Source organism: Rhea americana, unplaced genomic scaffold (assembly GCF_003343005.1).
Source record: "Rhea americana isolate MKP2758 unplaced genomic scaffold, rheAme1 scaffold_37, whole genome shotgun sequence".
Lineage (NCBI taxonomy): Eukaryota > Metazoa > Chordata > Aves > Rheiformes > Rheidae > Rhea > Rhea americana.
Window position 1 is genome coordinate 4,195,713 of NW_028186501.1, and position 16,617 is coordinate 4,212,329.

A 16,617-nucleotide genomic window follows, 5' to 3' on the forward strand; every position below is an offset into this window, starting at 1 on the left:
GATCAGCAGTGGCACAAGCCCCCTTACGTGCCACTGCTGGCAGGTTCTGCAGCCTGCATGAGTGGCTTGTCCGTCTGTAATGCCTGGCTGGTGGTTGGGAAAATCTCTCTCTTTGAACTACAGCCGTTACGTCCTAGCCCACAGACATTGCAACCTCTAAATTTTGCTAAATCTAAAGTCTTCTCAGGGTTTATGCTCCAGATGGTGTAGCAGGAGAGGCAGAGACCAGCAATGGCAAGCGCCAGCACGCAGGTACGCTCCATCCTGCGCACCGGTGCCCCTGGTTTGCTCAGRGGGCAAACGCATGCCGGCAAACCCACAGCAGCGCAGGAAAACAAGGGTCCTAAYGAGTATTAAGCACCTCTAGCTTTCGCACACGCGTCTGCCCTTTCCAGGGCTGATTTGCAGCTTTCTAGGGACTGTCAGCAGCTGCTGCGTGCAAGAGCTGGACGTATCCTGCGCCCTGCAAGCGGTCGGTGSGAGCGCGCGCCCAGGCGCAGCTTCAGGAGCACCGCAGGCCCTTTCTGCTCCAGCTTTTCCAGCTTTCTCTTCTAGGCCAGGAGCCCCAATAACGTCGCCGTGACGCTTGGCTTCAGCTCTTGGTTCGGCGCAGCACAAAGCCTGTTTGCAAACTTCTCACGAGTTAGCAGATGTTCTGCATTTGGTGTGGAAATGTGCAACTCCTGGTTAAAGAGAATCCCTATGATTAATGATTAATGCTGCTGTCTGAATAATTACCTCATTCAGCCAGCTTTTTGTCTGACTTCGCAAGAAAATAAGTATGGGAAGTGCAGACCTGGGATGACACAGTCTCCCTGTTTTCTCCTATTTCTCCTAATCTTCTCCCATTTTTGTAGTATCACAGCTATGGAATCACATTTCTTCTAAAAGGAAGAAAACATTTATTTCAGACACTAAATAACCGTTTGCACAGTGCTTGTGTGTACACAGTCTCCAACGCTTATCCAAGAGCCCAGCCCAGCCCCCCTGAAATCTGTACTGTGCCTTTACAAACCTAGTGGTTGAGGAATGTACTGAGAGAACATGTATTGCTATATACATTGAAAAATCAAGAGTTTCAGCTGTAGATCATCTAAGCTGATAACCACACACCTAATACCAAATTTCTATAGGCACTTTCTGGACAAATGCTCCTTTTCAGCCAGCTCAGTGATAYGGTTTCCTGTGTATATATGCATATATGTGTGTGTGTGTGTGCATATATATATATATATATGCACATAAGGGGATGTTGTTTTAAGGCCTGCTTGAGTAATTCTGTTTCCTTTCTGTTTCTTTTTGTGGAAAATATTAATCTTTCAATAGAAATTCAGATACTAATTATCTAAGATGAAAAATGAAATATTTATATTTCCAGCTAGTATTTTCTCTTTCAGGAGTTCTTGCTTATAAAATACCAACATTTTTCCCTAGGCAGCAGAATATTTTGTATTTACACAAAATACATTTTGACAAGAAACAAGGTGGTACTCCAGGAGGTAATGTGGCAAATCTGATGGCAGTCTTTTCAGAAAGCATCCAAAACTGATCCAAGGAACTAAACAAATCTGACCTCCACGGGCCAAACCTCGTTTCGAACCCTAGTAACCAACCGAATGCCGAGACAGACGCACGAAGTCCTGCGGGGAGAGGCCAGCAGAGCTTTCGCGGAGCCCAGCCGTGCCCCCGAAGTCACCGGGCAGGAGTCAGYGAGCACGAAGATTTTGGAGACCTGGGTAAGACGCTGCAGGAGACTTGTGCTACTGAGTGGCTGGATGCTATTCAGACACGAGACATTAAATTTTATTGACTGAAAGCATCACATAGGAGGCAAAATAGCCAGGCAGGGCTAGTGATCAGGTGTTTGCTATTTGGGAAAGAGCGTAGGCTCTGATGGTGATCGGAAAGGCATGTCAGGAATTGCTAGAAAAGGGTTTGAGATCAAAACAGAAAATTTCTGAGTGCCTGGTGTATTCCTCTCACTTGCGGTTCTGCCTCATCAGTTCAAAGAATTAAAAAAAAAAAAAAAAAGAGGAAGGTGAAAAGGAGCAAGTTGCATAAAAAGAGAAACTAAACAGAGCTGCACTCCTGCTTTTTAGAAAGTGAAGACTGACGGAGAGCAGGTGATAGAGGCATAAGAAATCCATGAATGTTACGGAGAAGGGGAATAAGGAATATTGATTCCTTGCCAAAATACATAAAACGGCTGCTATCTCCGAAATGATGAGGCAGCGGGATTTCAGCAACGCGAGCAGAGTTCTCCTGCAGCAGGGTGAAGCTTTGCAAGGCGCTCTTTATCTCCGGATTTACAACTTTGAGAGTTTATAACCAGCAAATCCCGGCTCTTCCTTTCATAAAAGCAAGTCCTGTTGCACACAGAGAGGAGGAGGCTCTGCTTTTCCAGTTCCTCTGTACGAACGGCTCCAGAGTAAATAGGAGCCTTATCAGAGAGTCGCCAGGACGAGCGATTGCAGCATCAGGCTCAGCAGAAATATTGGCTCAGCAGAAATATTTGCTCTGCTCCCCACCTGCAGCCGGAGGCAGGCTCAGCCAGAAGTCCCCCCCCCCCCCCATGCATGCAGGCGCTGGTTCCCCCGCTGCTGATTGTGAGTCTCTTATTCACGTGTGACCGGCCCGAATAACGAGTATCGCTAAAAGTTGCATGACCAAACCCAGGATCCGAGATGTCGCTGTTTTAAATAGTTTTAATTTTAATAATTGTTTTGCCAGAGGGCTTTTCCCAGGCTAGACGACTGAGAATTGCTATTTGCACAGACGCCTGTGCTCGCCGGCCTGCAACGCCCCGGTCCCGTCCCGTCCCGTCCCGAGGGAAATTCCCGGCGGCGGCGCCGCCGCGCTTTGCCTTTAAGCGCCGGCGCGGGGTGCGGGCCGGGGGCCGGGCCGCCCCCCTCCCGGGCCGTGCCGAGCCGGGCCGGGCCGGGCCGCGCCCCCGGGCCGCGCCGCGCCGCGCCGGCATGGGCAGCAGCGTGCAGCTCCAGGACTTCGTCGCCGGCTGGGTAGGCGGTGAGTACCGCTGCGGCGGCCGGCGGGGAGCGCCGCGCCGGGCAAGGTGCAAGGAGAGGAGCCGAGGGGAATTAAACCGCGGCGCGGCCGCGGCTCGGGGCGGCGGAGGCGGCCGCCGCTGCGCGGGCGTTTGCTTCTGTTGCGCTCGCAAGCGGGGCTGCATCCCGCTTGGGCGGCGTGTTGAGTTTAAGCAGCGTCTCGGCGTCGCATCGCTCTGCTCCGCGCCCGACGTGCGCGGGTGCGAGACCGCTGCGCTACGCGGCCCCCCGGCAGCAGGGGCTCTCGGCCGGGCAGTTTGCTGCAAGCACCAGAAAAATGGGTAGCATTAGTATCGAGGTGGGGAGAAAAAAGAGGGGGGGGGAAGCAAAGAGACCCTGGTAACGTGGTACATCTTGCACGGACAGAAATTCAAGTTGTGTTTAACAGCCCGTAAAGTGCTAAAATGCAGCCAGTGCTGCAGAGGTGGGAAATTGCGGATGCTGCTAGCGGGGCACCTGCAGCAGCACGCAGGGTGCCAACGCGCCCGGCGCGCCGGGAAGAGGCAGGGAGGTGTGAGGCAGCCTGCAGACCCTGACCCGTGCGGGCAAGGTTAATGTGCTCACTTAGTCTAAGAAAACCCAGAGCCTCTGCCAAAAAGTTACATGAGGAGCCAATTTTTTTGACTTTTGCAACTTGCAGTGGCCGCGGGGGGTGGAATCGCCCCGTCTGCCCTGTCCACCCCTCCGCTTCGCCACGTGCGCCCGTGGCAGCAGGACGGCGTGTCTGGGCAAGCAAACAGCCAGCGGCGGTTTCCACCAGTCCCGCGTCTAACCCGGATTTCACCACCTGGGAGGGTGAAAGTTGGCGTGAGTTCATGCGAGCTCAAGRGAAATGGGAGTTGCTCGTGGGCAAGAAATATAACACTTATATACACATAWCATATATATAACATTTTATATAACATAAATTTTTGGAGAAAGGGCTCAGATTTGGGCTGCTTCAGTGTTTTGTGTAATACCCTGCTTTTCCCCCGCCAGGAGTGGCGAGCGTCGTTGTGGGCCACCCCCTGGACACGGTTAAGGTAAAACGCTTGGCACGCCGCCTCGAGGCAGCGTTCAAAAACGTGCAGGTGGGGAGGTCGCCTCTGTCCGGGCGCTTCGCGGCCCTTGCTGTCAGCGGGGCGGATTTCGCCTTGCTAGAAACGCTTCTGTACACCGCAGTCCATCTCTCTCTCTGGCGCCGGTTGCAAAGTGGCATCCAAAAGGCCTGTCTGATCCGTATGAGTTCCTCTGGTGAGGATGAGCGCTGAAGATGCAAACCAGCCTGCATGTCGTGTTCAATTTACTGAAAAGTTCTGCCAGAATCRTACTGAACTTTGCCACAAGCGAGCATGCAAAGGGCAGAGGGGGAAAACTATTTGCTTTTGCTGCAGGTGTATYTTTAAGTGTTTTCCTTATGTTGGCAATGCTGTAAGGGCAGAATGCWGAAATTGTTATCCCAGGGCTACGAGAGGCAATATTGCTATTTCTGCAAGAGAAATGTGCCTCAGAAGGAAGGATTTACAGACAGATTTAAGAAGATATTTTCCAACCGGTTCCAAGGGTAGACATTGACACATTGACAGTCTCTACTGATACAGAGGTGCAAAGGAAGATCCTCATCTTCTTCCTTCCCCCTTTCGTAGGATGTGATATGCATCTCTGTCCATCTTTCCTGGCCTTGCGTGCCCTCCTGCACCCATGGACTCTGAGCTAGAGGCCAAGCCTTGCTGCTAGCCCCAGGCTGGYGTCCAGAGGTGGTAGACCCAAGAGCTGATCATCGTACCATGGGGTGGGAGAGAGCACGATCGATGTACATACAGATAATGTTCCTCGGTGGCTTTCTGCACAGCTGCTGAGGGCAACAGCCCAGGGAGCAATGAAGGTGCCAAAATACCATATTAGAAAAGCCACTAGAGTGTGTGAAAACTCTCAATTTGCCGTCGATCATTTCTATTTGTGGGGAACAGGTCAAGCTTTCTTCAATGCCTGGCTGCTCTGGGTACCAAAGGTCCTTTCCCGCTGGTGAGAGGGAAAGGATGCTCCAACGCCAACACTGGGGCTGGGCATGGGCAGCAGCTAGCGACGCAGGGATGGGGCACGGACCGCCCAGGCTGGGTGCACCCCACATCACCTAGGACCTGCTTTAAGTGCTGGCAGTATTTGCTTGTCTMGATTGCTTTTCACCCTTTTCTGCTGGCTGAGAAGCTGCAGTGACTGTCCCGATCCTTCCGTTTCTTCCAGCAAATGCAGAAGGTGATACTAAAGCATGAGAAATGCCTCCTCCGAAGGGCAGGCTGTGCTTGCTGCTCAGGTGCAATGCCCGTGCCTCCCTTGCAGAGAAACYGAGGCAGCGGGTAGGCAAGCGCCTTAGCTTTCCCTAGCAGACGACTAGCTTTTTCTTTTCCCTTCTGTCCTAGAAACAAGTCTCCGTATGCCCTGTCCCAACTCTGCACTGCAGTGGCTGCTCTCGCACCCTCCCTGTAAGGAGCAGCTGGTGGAAGTGGCTTTGCAGGGAGGCTGAGGTACAGCCAGGCAGGCTGGCACCTTGGCTGGTGGGGACAGCAGCCACGGCAGCCTGACAGCCCTATTGCACTAATTGAAATATATATATTTTTCCATTGGGAAAATTGTCACCTTATATATATAAATATATAACACACACACACACACACACACACACATATATATGTATATGTATATAAACAACAATTTTCCTGATGGAAATCCCTACTGGAGTCAGCTTTTATAGTACCATGAGCAGGGAATCGAGCACTGCATGTTAACACCAACCGCTCGGCTAAAGAGCAAGTCTGCAAGGAGCAGTCCGGGAGGCCGCTCCGCTGCCTTTGGTTACCCAAAAAGACAYATTAACTTGAACTCTAAGTACCTGGTTACTGTGTAAAAGGAAAAAAAAAACAAGGCCAGCGGAGGTGAGAGGGGTGCACATGGTGGGGCCGGGAGCGAGGGCAGAGATGCGGAGCCTGGGGCATTTCCCAGCGGGTGGGAAAGCAGCAGGAGGCTGTGAATAAACAAATATTTGTTTGTTTTTGGCCCGCTTGTAAGCGGCTTGAATGACAGGAGGTGCAGGCGAGTGCAGGAAGGGGAAGGTGTGCGGAATAACAGGGGCTTTGTCAYGATTTGCAGGCCACTTCTCGCGGCTGCCGTAGAGATTCGCTGCCGCTTGCCAGCTGTGGAGTCCAGATGTTGCTGGAGGCTTCGGACTGCCGAGGCTCTGCTTGGCCCAGCTTCTGGCAAAGTTCGAGGAGGGCGGATACATATATGTCTTATTTTATTGCTCTGTTTTCTTCACGACCAAGCGAGGATTCACTGTCTAAGCAAAGTACATGTTGTTTACATAGTGTGAGCTTTCCCCGGGCTGGAAGCATGTGATTTTAATTGTGTTTCATCAATGTATTTTACAGACTCGTTTGCAAGCTGGACAAGGATATGGAAATACACTAAACTGTGTTCTCACTGTGTACAGAAATGAATCTGTAAGTACTTTGTTTTACTTAAAATATGCTGGTGAAAAATGAAAATCAATATACGTAGAAATTATACCAAATTGGTGTCGGCAGCGGGAGCTGCGCAGAGAGCAGTGCAATTGGTGCAACTGCATCCAAAGCCCAGTGCAGGACAGAGCCGGCAAATACCCACGGCTTTTTCTCTTGCTAACTTGAAGCAAGGATGCAGAGAAAAGACAGATCCCTGGCACGGAGTGAGAAACGCCACTTACCAAGTCTGCCCCGGAGGTGGGGTGTTACATCCACCTTGGCTCAGCATGTCACGGATGCTGAAGATTTACATGGGCAATTAGAGAAACTCAGAACAGAAAAATCCATCAAGGGCTTGTAAACGCGGGAATACCAGCCCTAGCTCAGGCAGTCCCAGCCTCACATCACAGGAGGCCAGAGAAATGCTTTTCCTCATCTTAAATTTTCCTCTAGGCATCTGTTATTGGTTAGCAGCCTGTGGCCCCTTCCTAAAATACCTGCTGGCCAAGCTCTTCACTGGAGGCATTTTGCTGACTTTGGTGATTCCAGGAGAGAAGTTGGCCAGAAGAAGGACTTCTAGATATTTTCTGATGCTCTGGAAAAGCTCTTGTATTCCGCCTCATCTTTACAAGTCATTAGAAGCTTTGACTTAAACACGTGCAGAGAGCTGGCTCCAAGAAACATCTGCGGTTCAGATTCATGCTGCTGGCCCCGTGGACAAGCCGGGCTTCACGTCGCTCCGTGCTGCTCCGCAGGCAGCGTTCCCGGGACTTTCGCTGGGAGGCTGAAGTTCGCAGCCGATTAGCTCTGGCAGGGGATCAAAATAATCGAAATGTGAAAACGGGGATGAGGGAAAGATCCATTGCTCGATGGCTCATATTGCACAAAAGCCGGTTCCTAGTTCCTTGGGGAGACGAGTGAAGGGGATGCAGGGAGTGACACGGCGCGGGGACGGCAGCGCTCGCTGCAGCCCGTCGGCCGAGCCAAAAAAAAAAAAAAAAAGAAAGAAAAAAAGCAAAAAAACAAGCGGTTTCCTCCCCGATTCCCGCTCTAACCCTCGCTCTGCTCCGCTGCCAGGTGGCCGGCTTCTTCAAGGGCATGGCTTTCCCGCTGGCCAGCATCGCCGTCTACAACTCGGTGGTGTTCGGCGTCTTCAGCAACGCGCAGCGGCTGCTGAGCCAGCTCCGCTACGGGGACGCCGCCCGGGCGCCCGCGCTCTCCGACATGGCCCTGGCCAGCGCCGTGGCGGGCTTCGTGTCCGTCGGCATCGGCACTCCCGTGGACCTGATCAAGATAAGGCTACAAATGCAAACACAGCCGCTCCTCCAAGGTAGGAAGGCGAGAGGAGGGTTTGGTTCCCCCCCCCCCCACCACCCTTCTCCTGTGGTCCCGCGTCTCGCCGGTGGTGCTGAGGACGCCACGGCCCCGACGGGGCGGCTCTTGCCGCCGTTCCCGTTTGGGTGAGCGAGGTGGAAGCGGCGGGGGGCCTCTCGCGCGGGCCCCGCCGCGGGGGCGAGGGCTGCCGGCCGCGGGCTGTTTGCTCGGCCGGGCCGCGGGGCGAACGACCGGCGGGCTCTGCCCCCCGCGCCGGGCCGGGGTTGGCGCCTGGAGCCGGGCGCGGGCTCTGCCCCGCGGCTACGAGGGCTCGTCTGCCCGGCGCTGCCGGCGGAAGCGCCTTTGAAGGAAGGTGCCGAAGCCGAACTCGGTTCGAGCCCCTTCCTGGGGAGCCCAGCTCGCCGCCTTCCCGGGGGCAGATCCTGCGAGACGCCGGCAAAACCTGCCCCCCGGCACGGGAAGGAATGGGACGAGCGTCTCCCCCCTCCCGCTGCGAGCCGGCGGCGGCTGCGGCAGCCCCTCGGAGCCGAGTTTTCTCCAGATCCTGCAACGTGCGTAGGAGAAGCACAGCAAGGAGTGGCCGCGGCCCCTCGTCGGCCTCCTCCCTCCCTCCCGTCCGCTTAGCGACGCCGTCCGCTAAGGCTGAGGGGTCGGACCCCGAAAGGCGTCGAGGTGCCTTCAGAGGGGCAGCTGGGCTCCGGGTGAAGTTAAAACCCAYGGGAACCGGGCACGGGGGCTGGTTTGGAAAGCTCACTAGGCATGTGCCTACCTGTAATGTGTCTTAGAAAATCTGTCCTGAGGTGTCTAAGCTCTTTWAAAAATGGGACAAAGTCTCCTTACATATCTCCTTTTTTTTCCCCCTACACTGGCTATTGATTGCAGTTAAAGAAACAACGGCAGAGATTTCTGTCTGCTCTTTGGTGGGGAGTTTGTTTGTTTTTAAAGTGTATATAGTTATAATAACAGTTGTGTACCTCCCTCTCCTTTTATTTTGTTCTTCTTTTTCTCCCAGCAAACGTTAAATTAAAGCCCACGGTTCCTGGATTTCCTGTATACAGAGGCCCAATTCACTGTTTCAGGACAGTCTTGCAGAAAGAGGGGATAGCGGGACTATACCGAGGCGCGGGAGCGATGCTTCTGAGAGATGTTCCTGGGTATTGTCTGTATTTCATCCCCTACGCGTTTTTCTGCGGATGGATTACGCCGGACGGATCCATCTCCCCTAATCCCTCCTCTGTGTGGCTAGCAGGCGGTGTTGCAGGTAAGCTCACTCCCCCCCTCTTCATTCCCCCCCCAATAATGGCAAAACAGCAATAGGAATTTTAACAGGGCTGCCCTAYGGAGGTGGCTCAGGGGCTGCCCCGTGTTACCGGCCCCGAGGAGAAGGTGTGGGGCTGAACCACCTTCCTCACCCGGGGCCAGATCCCCTGGCCTCGTGCCTGTGCTTTATGATTTGACAGACTTCATGGAAGTTGCGTTAGCAGATCTTTATCAGCCAGCAAGATGAGAAATGGCTGGTGCGTTAAGTCCCCTGGATATTTCACGGCAGTCTCTGCATCGTGTTGTGAGTGATGCACGGCAGCCAATACGCCCCAGAACAACGCGTTAAGCTGTTAAGCGGGTCCCGGGAGGACGTGCGTCCTAGCCGCACGCAGCAGGAGAAGCCGTGCCTCAACAGTCTGAYAGTACTCATCTTCCTTCCACGCTGCGGGCTCCAAACTGCTTTTTCTGTTGACACCTGCCAGCCAGATTTCCATGTGCCTCACCCCAGCAAGCTTAGGTGTATAAACTCATCCTTACGCTTGCTGCCCATCTATCTGCCTTTTCTAAATCGCAGGATCCCAAATGCATGCCATTACTTGGCTCAAGTAGTGATTATAAAACACTGTAACTCTCCTGCAAATAAACAGAGCCTTGGCTCATCCGAACAGCTTTGCTAGCATGTCCCAACACTGACATAGGTCCAAGCAAGYGCTTGTCAAGCTGGCGCTGCTGTGCATTGCAGCCACATCCAGGGAAATTTCACAAGCCCATAAAATTCTCCAAATGGAAACAACGTGACATGCCTGGGGAAGAGGGAACAACAGAAAATGGTATTTGCTACATGTGTGCAAGATTGAGATTAAGTAAGAGATCTCAGGCAGATGAGAAGCACSGCTACCTTTCCAGATAGGCAAGGTGCCCCATCCAGCTGCAGGCTAACCAATGCAAACAGTTTCCAYACAGGAGTGACAATGTGGATCAGCTGAGTGGAGCCTAATGCTAATGCAACAGCTTCTCTTTGGCATTCTCWGCTCAGAATTTGCTCTTCAATAATATTATTGCAGGATTTCCAGTTCTTTGGAAGTTGCCCCAAGAAATAGTTTGAGCCCTTCTTGCTGTGTGTCCCTCATCCCCAAGAAGCTCTGTGACAGCAGTGTTTCCTCTGGGGGAGCACATCTGGGCTGCCTGCAGTTTGCTTTGGTGTAACCTCAAAAGTCTCAATGCTTCTTCCAGAAGCAGCGAGCTTTGCTCCCGGAGATACCTTTCTGTGCCTGAGCGGGGTGAATGCCCTGATAAGAAAATCTCATTAGTAGGATGTGATAGGTGAGAGGTGAATTTCTGAGTTCACTGRGCTTCAAACAAGAAAATATAAGAGAGGAAGTTATTGAGATACCTCCAGACGTGATCAAAGCCTGAGGATCTGTGTCAGGATAAGGAGGGAATTCTTGTCTGCCTTTTTCTAGGAGCAATTTCCTGGGGGACTGCTACTCCRATGGATGTCGTGAAAAGTCGACTTCAGGCCGATGGAGTTTATGTCAACAAGTACAAAGGGATCCTTGACTGTATCTTGCAGAGCTACCAGAGCGAAGGCTTAAAAGTAAGTGGTATTAGAAGTAAAATCTGGGTATTACAGTTTAATTTCTAATTGGGAAACACAATGGCTGTTATAAACCCAACTGCAGGCAGATGAGATGACTAAAGCCAGTTACTTCTAAATTAGAATAATGACAGTCATTAACTACAGTGCAGATTCTTTCTAAATCATAACAGTGAGAATAATAAGGTGCATGAAAAAGTGAATGACCTGGGGTCATAGTCTGCTGGTGTTATTAACTTAAAGCAGCACTTTATGTCAATGTGTTTGATTGTAGGTATAATCTGAGTCGTCATAATTTAGCGGTGAAAACATCTCGCTTCTGCGACTGTTTCTACAAATGCAGAGGTAAAAGGCCTGGCCACACCAAAGTCAATGTGAACTGATTTCAGGGACCGCCGTTGCACCCAAGGAGTGTTTGGTCGCTGCGGGCTGTGCTTTGGTGGAGCTGAGCTGCGACTTGCACTGCCTAGCAGCATTTTACACCAAAACAGGGTAGCTGGCAAATGCTCCTAAATCAGAATTGCTTCGGTTTCAAGTGCAAAGAAGGGCTGTGTCTGCTTTTTTCAGCCATACCTATTGGTCTAATGAAAGATGTTTGATCTGCCTGAAAAACTTGCCTCAGGGAAACGTGAACGGTGCAAAAGCAGGGTTTGCAGGTTTGCAGCTTTACAACGCTGCAAAGGCATGATGACTGAGAACTGTGGCATCTGCTGTTGAATTAAATGGGTATTGAAGTTATCATCGAAACACTGTGTCGGCTCTTAGCTCAAAAGTGCCAATTTTCACATTCTGAGGGAAAAGTAACAAGTTATAAAAGGAAAGATAACCTGCAAAGTCACAAGTCGGTGATTTTAATATTTGGCAACATGCCATTAAATTACGCCAGCTGTCACGGAAACTTGCAGTCTGGTTCCTTTTTTGATGCGCAGTGGCAAAAAAGTCACATTCGTATGAAGCACAGGCACATGGAGAAATGTTCCTCCAGCGACCCTAAAGATGGCCCTTGGATGGTCAGAGCAGGGTGAGGGTGCCTCGGGCTCGACGTAGGCTCCCTGCTGGGGGCGTTCAGTTTAGCGTGCAGTCTCACCGTAAGACTTCAAGTGGCTGAAAAGGGCATTTCCATGCATTTTCCCTTCTCTCTCCATCCTCATCCTCGCCCTCTGCCCTCCTTGTTCTGCCTGAATATTAAATTATTTCAGGCACGTAGTTCTCTTGCTCTTGGGGTTGGAGCTGCTTGCAGTCTTTCTTTTCTTCTTGGCACCTGGAAGCCTGCAGGAGGGTTGAGGGATAGCTGAGTAAGATGACCAGGCCCTTCTCTCGTAAGCAAAAATCTTTCTGCATGTTAGGAGATGCAGAACTGATGGAGAGTTGCTGAGAAATGGCAAACCCAGGTCTGGCTGTTTATATTCGGGAATTAATGAGCAGCATTCTCGGTGGTGAAAATAATTGTCTGGCGTGCACAAAAAAATGTAAATGTGGCTCTCTTGTTCGTTTTGATGAGAAAAATATGTGCTTCTGGGCTCTTCCTCATAAATCTTCATTATTATTTAAGTTGGCTTTGACATACGTTACTTTATGGATACCAGAAAACCTTGAATCTCCTCCCAGAAAATGTTGTCTCTTCAAACAAAGTAACACACCCCTAGTAAATCAAGTAAATAACATCCCAGCTTCATATTGCAAATTCAATCATAAGCAACATGCATTGATTCTCTTGCACACGTGTTAGCAACACACCTTATGTGCATTGAATACAAGATATGGTGGTTAGTGAGCTCAGTATTTCAGAGGAAATGCTGGTTAGATGCTTTAAAGACTTCCCATCTTGAAGCCAAGATCTGCAATCCGTTCTTAAGGTAGCTGTGGGAATTCTGCCTTTGTAAGACATGGAGGGGGGTTGGTTTTGCTGATGTTCCTGTTCACATCAATTCTGAAATCCTGGTGTTTAGATTCATGATTAGCTTGGCTGATTGATGGAGTGATTTTGTGAGAAACGAGCCAGCAGAGCCAATCCTCACAACCATCATTTTGTAAATAAGCACTCCTGGAGGCCCACGTGGGGTGGTCCTGTGCGCACCCTTGYACATACTGTGCAGTGGTGCTCATATGCGAGGGTTGGTGCTGCAGGGAGCTAAGCCAGATGCTGGTGTTACTCTTCCCTACCCCTCCTCTGTGGTCAAAGAGGAGAAACAGACGCCTCTAAGGGTAGTATGGAGCATCTGACCTCTGAATATCTTTTGATGGGAGCTGCTTCTTGCTGCTGACTGCGGAAGGCACTGAAGAAGCTCCCTGTGGCTTATTCCGCTTGAACCAGGCACAGATCCCTGCTTCTAATAGCTTTTCTGCTCCTTCTCTGGTTCCAAAGTGTCTTTTCCACCTGTAGACTCAACCCGAGAAGTTGGAGCAGTTGCTATGTGAAAGCACAGCCGCTTTCTTGTTGTAAATGGAGGTTTGTCAGCATGATCCATGTGTGTGCATGAAAAGGGGTGGAGGGACTGACAGAGGGACTGATAGGAGGTAGGGCTGCACAGGAAGAAATTTTTTATTTCCCATTTTCTGTTCTCCACCAGTGGCATGCTACCATTTGTTACCCTCTACCTTTTCTAGCCCTTGCTGGCAGGTTTAGAGGGTGGTCTGTAGGGAACATGGAGCATACGGATATCAAACCATCATGGTTTCATTCTACAGTGCATGCGTCAGCAAAGATTAGCAGTGAGAGAGCATCTCCTAAGCAAGCCACAGTTTTCTTCAAAATTCCATCATGATTTAGTTCAATGTTTTCTTCTTCTTAAAATAGCCAGTATATTCCTATGCTCTAACCATTTTCCATCCCCAACAGGTCTTTTTCAGGGGCATCACAGTCAATGCAGTGCGAGGATTTCCAACGAGTTCAGCCATGTTTCTTGGCTATGAACTTTCTCTCAAAGCAATGAAAAGAGACCAAACTGAGACCAATCCTTAACATCCAGGTCAGCGCATAGAGACCCTCTAGCATTATTAAAATTAGAAAATTAATCCTTGCAATTGTACAGATCTTCTGAAAGTCAGAGGGAAACCTGATACCTGGGAACCTAAACTTCTAGTGTCAAACATGTTTCAAATTTTGATCTGTGGGATTTGGTGTAGRTAGCTGAGCTGCCAAAATTCTAGGTTTCAATATCTTCTGGAATTTCATTTCAGTCATTCTGATTGTTGTGATTTTCTTGATTAGTGTGCATCAGAAATGAAAATATGAAAGGAGAATATTCTCTACCATTTCATAATTTTTGAAATATTGTTCTCATTAAAGTCTGTGCACTTTATACTTTCCATCATAGATCCATCCACAAAGCCCCGAAATTAAACCCTAATCAAAGAATCCTGACTATCAACTCTTTCCTTCATAAACCTAGGATTGTATAAAGGAGTAACATTACAGATATTTGATTACAGAAACTTTTTTAGAAGTTAAATGCTCAAAATTATTCTTGGCAGTCTTTGCTGTTTTCTGTGGGGCTTTATAAACCTCCTTCTTTCTTATTTCACAAGTGTAGCTAAGAAGACCTGACCAGGCTGCTACCTTCCTGAGCCAAATTAGCAGTGTGGTATTGGTGAGGGCCTCACTGCTACCAGCACGCGATATGACCTAAGAATCCTGTCGCCACAGAAACCTTCAGCTTATGAACTGCACTTTCTGTTCTGCTGTGGACTTGGCCACTGGAGAGCTCCAAACCTGCACCAGCGAAATCCAAATCCAGTTTGCTTTTGAAATCTTTTTCACTCGATTCTCTAAAAGCACCTTAATAATTACTATGACTGCATTGGGCTTTTTTGCCAATGATAATGTTTCCACTGAGCCAATAGAAAAACTTGCTTTCTTTACACAGAAGGGTGATGTATATTTAAAAACAAGCCACCTGACATCAACTGAAGAAGTGCATATAGTGTTTGACTTCTTTTGTAAACAGGGATCTCCCGCCCTAGAAAGGAAAGGGGGAAGCATGCTGGGGGCAGGGGAACTTTTCATGTAGGAAGTTCTGGATTTCTACCAAATCCTAGCTTGATTTCAGGATCAAAGAAATGGATGACTACCCTTATGAATGAATGCTTTTGTTTTACATCACAAAATTCTCCATACGGTTTGGCACAACTTAACACATTAAAAGATGTGGACTTCAACAACTACAGTTTGTTATCCAAACTGCAAATTAAATTGAGAAAACAAGAGGATGTTAAATGTGGAGACTAAGCTGCTCCTTCTTCCTCAGGAAACAATAAAACAAGTCTGTATTTCATACAGAGAGAAGCCCATTAATTTACTTAACTTGCTTTGTAGACTTCCAGTGACTTCCTAGAATCTCTTTAGACAGTCTGATTTCTCTGATTTGATAGTCCATCTTGGCAAAAGCCAAATCCTGCAAGCATCACCTTGCAGCCTTAAAAGGCCACTGCCTAATGAAGCCTCTTTAAGGGATGCAGRTTTTATCTCACATTATATGCTGCAAAATGTATGGGCCAGCTTCAGACCTGCAGCTCTTTGTTGCAGTCCTACCCATACAACTACCCGTAGGGGCAGAACCAGGTCTTTTTTGGTCTACCTCAGTCTTTCATTTACTCTCAAGATCTTGCATCATCATGACTATTTCTGTTTACGCTGTTAAAAATCTCCATGCTTTATTTTTTAAGCATGGGGCTTCTGATGCCAAAAGCAGGAGAACCAGCTCTGCTGGGACTAGTCTCTGGTGGCACTCGCAGGAGAGGTCGCAGGTAATAGCCTCCGGTGCTGAGGGAAGTGCACCGCAGAAGAATTTGGGACAATGCTGTCTTGTGGAAAACACACAGATCTCACCATCTTCCTCTGGAGAAGCTCTGGGAAAGAAGCCCAACAATGGCAGTTTTAGTAGATGCGCTCAATGAAAGTTTCTGGAGACATCTGGAGTAGCCATTCAGCTCTGTTCCGTAAAAGGAGGAAAAGGAAAGAGCAACTCCTACATCCTTGTCCCTCAAGGAATAGAGGAACAGTAACTGTGGACAAGAGACTTGAAGACTCCCAAATCCCAGCAAACAGTGCCTGAAAAGTTGGGTCTAGAGCAGTATTCAGAAATGGGTGCCCTGGTCTCCTGTAACAGTATGCATAACTCTCTGTTGGGGCCCAGATTAACCCCTGCTTCCCCCCAAACAGGACCTAAAGAGTGGTAGAAAAAAAGTTTGTGTTGCTTCATCTCAGGACTTGTAGGGTAGGAGGTTTGAGCTCCTTTGAGCTTGGCAAGAACAAGAGAAACTGTTTTTAATAAATAATATGTATAAAATTGATGAGCCTTCACACAAATATTTTTTTGGGCCATATTTTAAAAGTCATTCTTTCCACGTTACCTATTGTAATACATACACATAATGTGTTCTCTAGGTGTGTAATATCATATGACTCCAGGGATAATACTTGGAAAAACTGCTTCTTCACTGCAAATAAACTGCTTCAGCTGACTACTTTATGTAAAATGGACTATGAATGAATTAAAATGATGAGGTTTGCAATGAGCTGAATTATACTGCCCGTAGGTTCTGTGTTTTCAGTGCCCATCTGTGTGTACAGCCCATGTCAGAATTGTATGATAWTTTTTTCTGATTTTCTCCGTACAATGAAACCAATTTTGAGATAGATCCCCAAGATTCATTCAGGCAAAACTGATGTAATGGATGCCTGCTGGAAGGAGCTCTCAGACAGAGCCATGCATCAGCTAGYGTTGAAGGAGAGCAGGGGAGAGAAGCTTTTAATATAACTAGAGGAAAATAAAATGGAAAGTGAGTAAAAAGATTTGGCCACACGATGGCATCCTCATCCACAGCAAGGACAGGGAGAGAAAGTCCGTGTGAAGCACACCGGCATTGATTGCTCAAGCTACCA

General features: G+C 49.1%; 1 protein-coding gene across 1 annotated transcript; it reads left to right on the forward strand.

Moving 5' to 3' along the window:
• Positions 1–2,956: 2,956 nt before the first annotated feature.
• Positions 2,957–16,256, forward strand: SLC25A48 (solute carrier family 25 member 48). The gene is made up of 8 exons (XM_085312819.1): positions 2,957–3,024; positions 4,041–4,084; positions 6,467–6,538; positions 7,616–7,868; positions 8,886–9,134; positions 10,600–10,733; positions 13,573–13,702; positions 14,262–16,256. Exons 1-7 carry the CDS (start codon positions 2,976–2,978, stop codon positions 13,693–13,695), a joined length of 924 nt encoding a protein of 307 aa, XP_085168945.1. The 5' UTR covers positions 2,957–2,975; the 3' UTR covers positions 13,696–13,702; positions 14,262–16,256.
• The last annotated feature ends 361 nt before the right edge of the window (positions 16,257–16,617 follow it).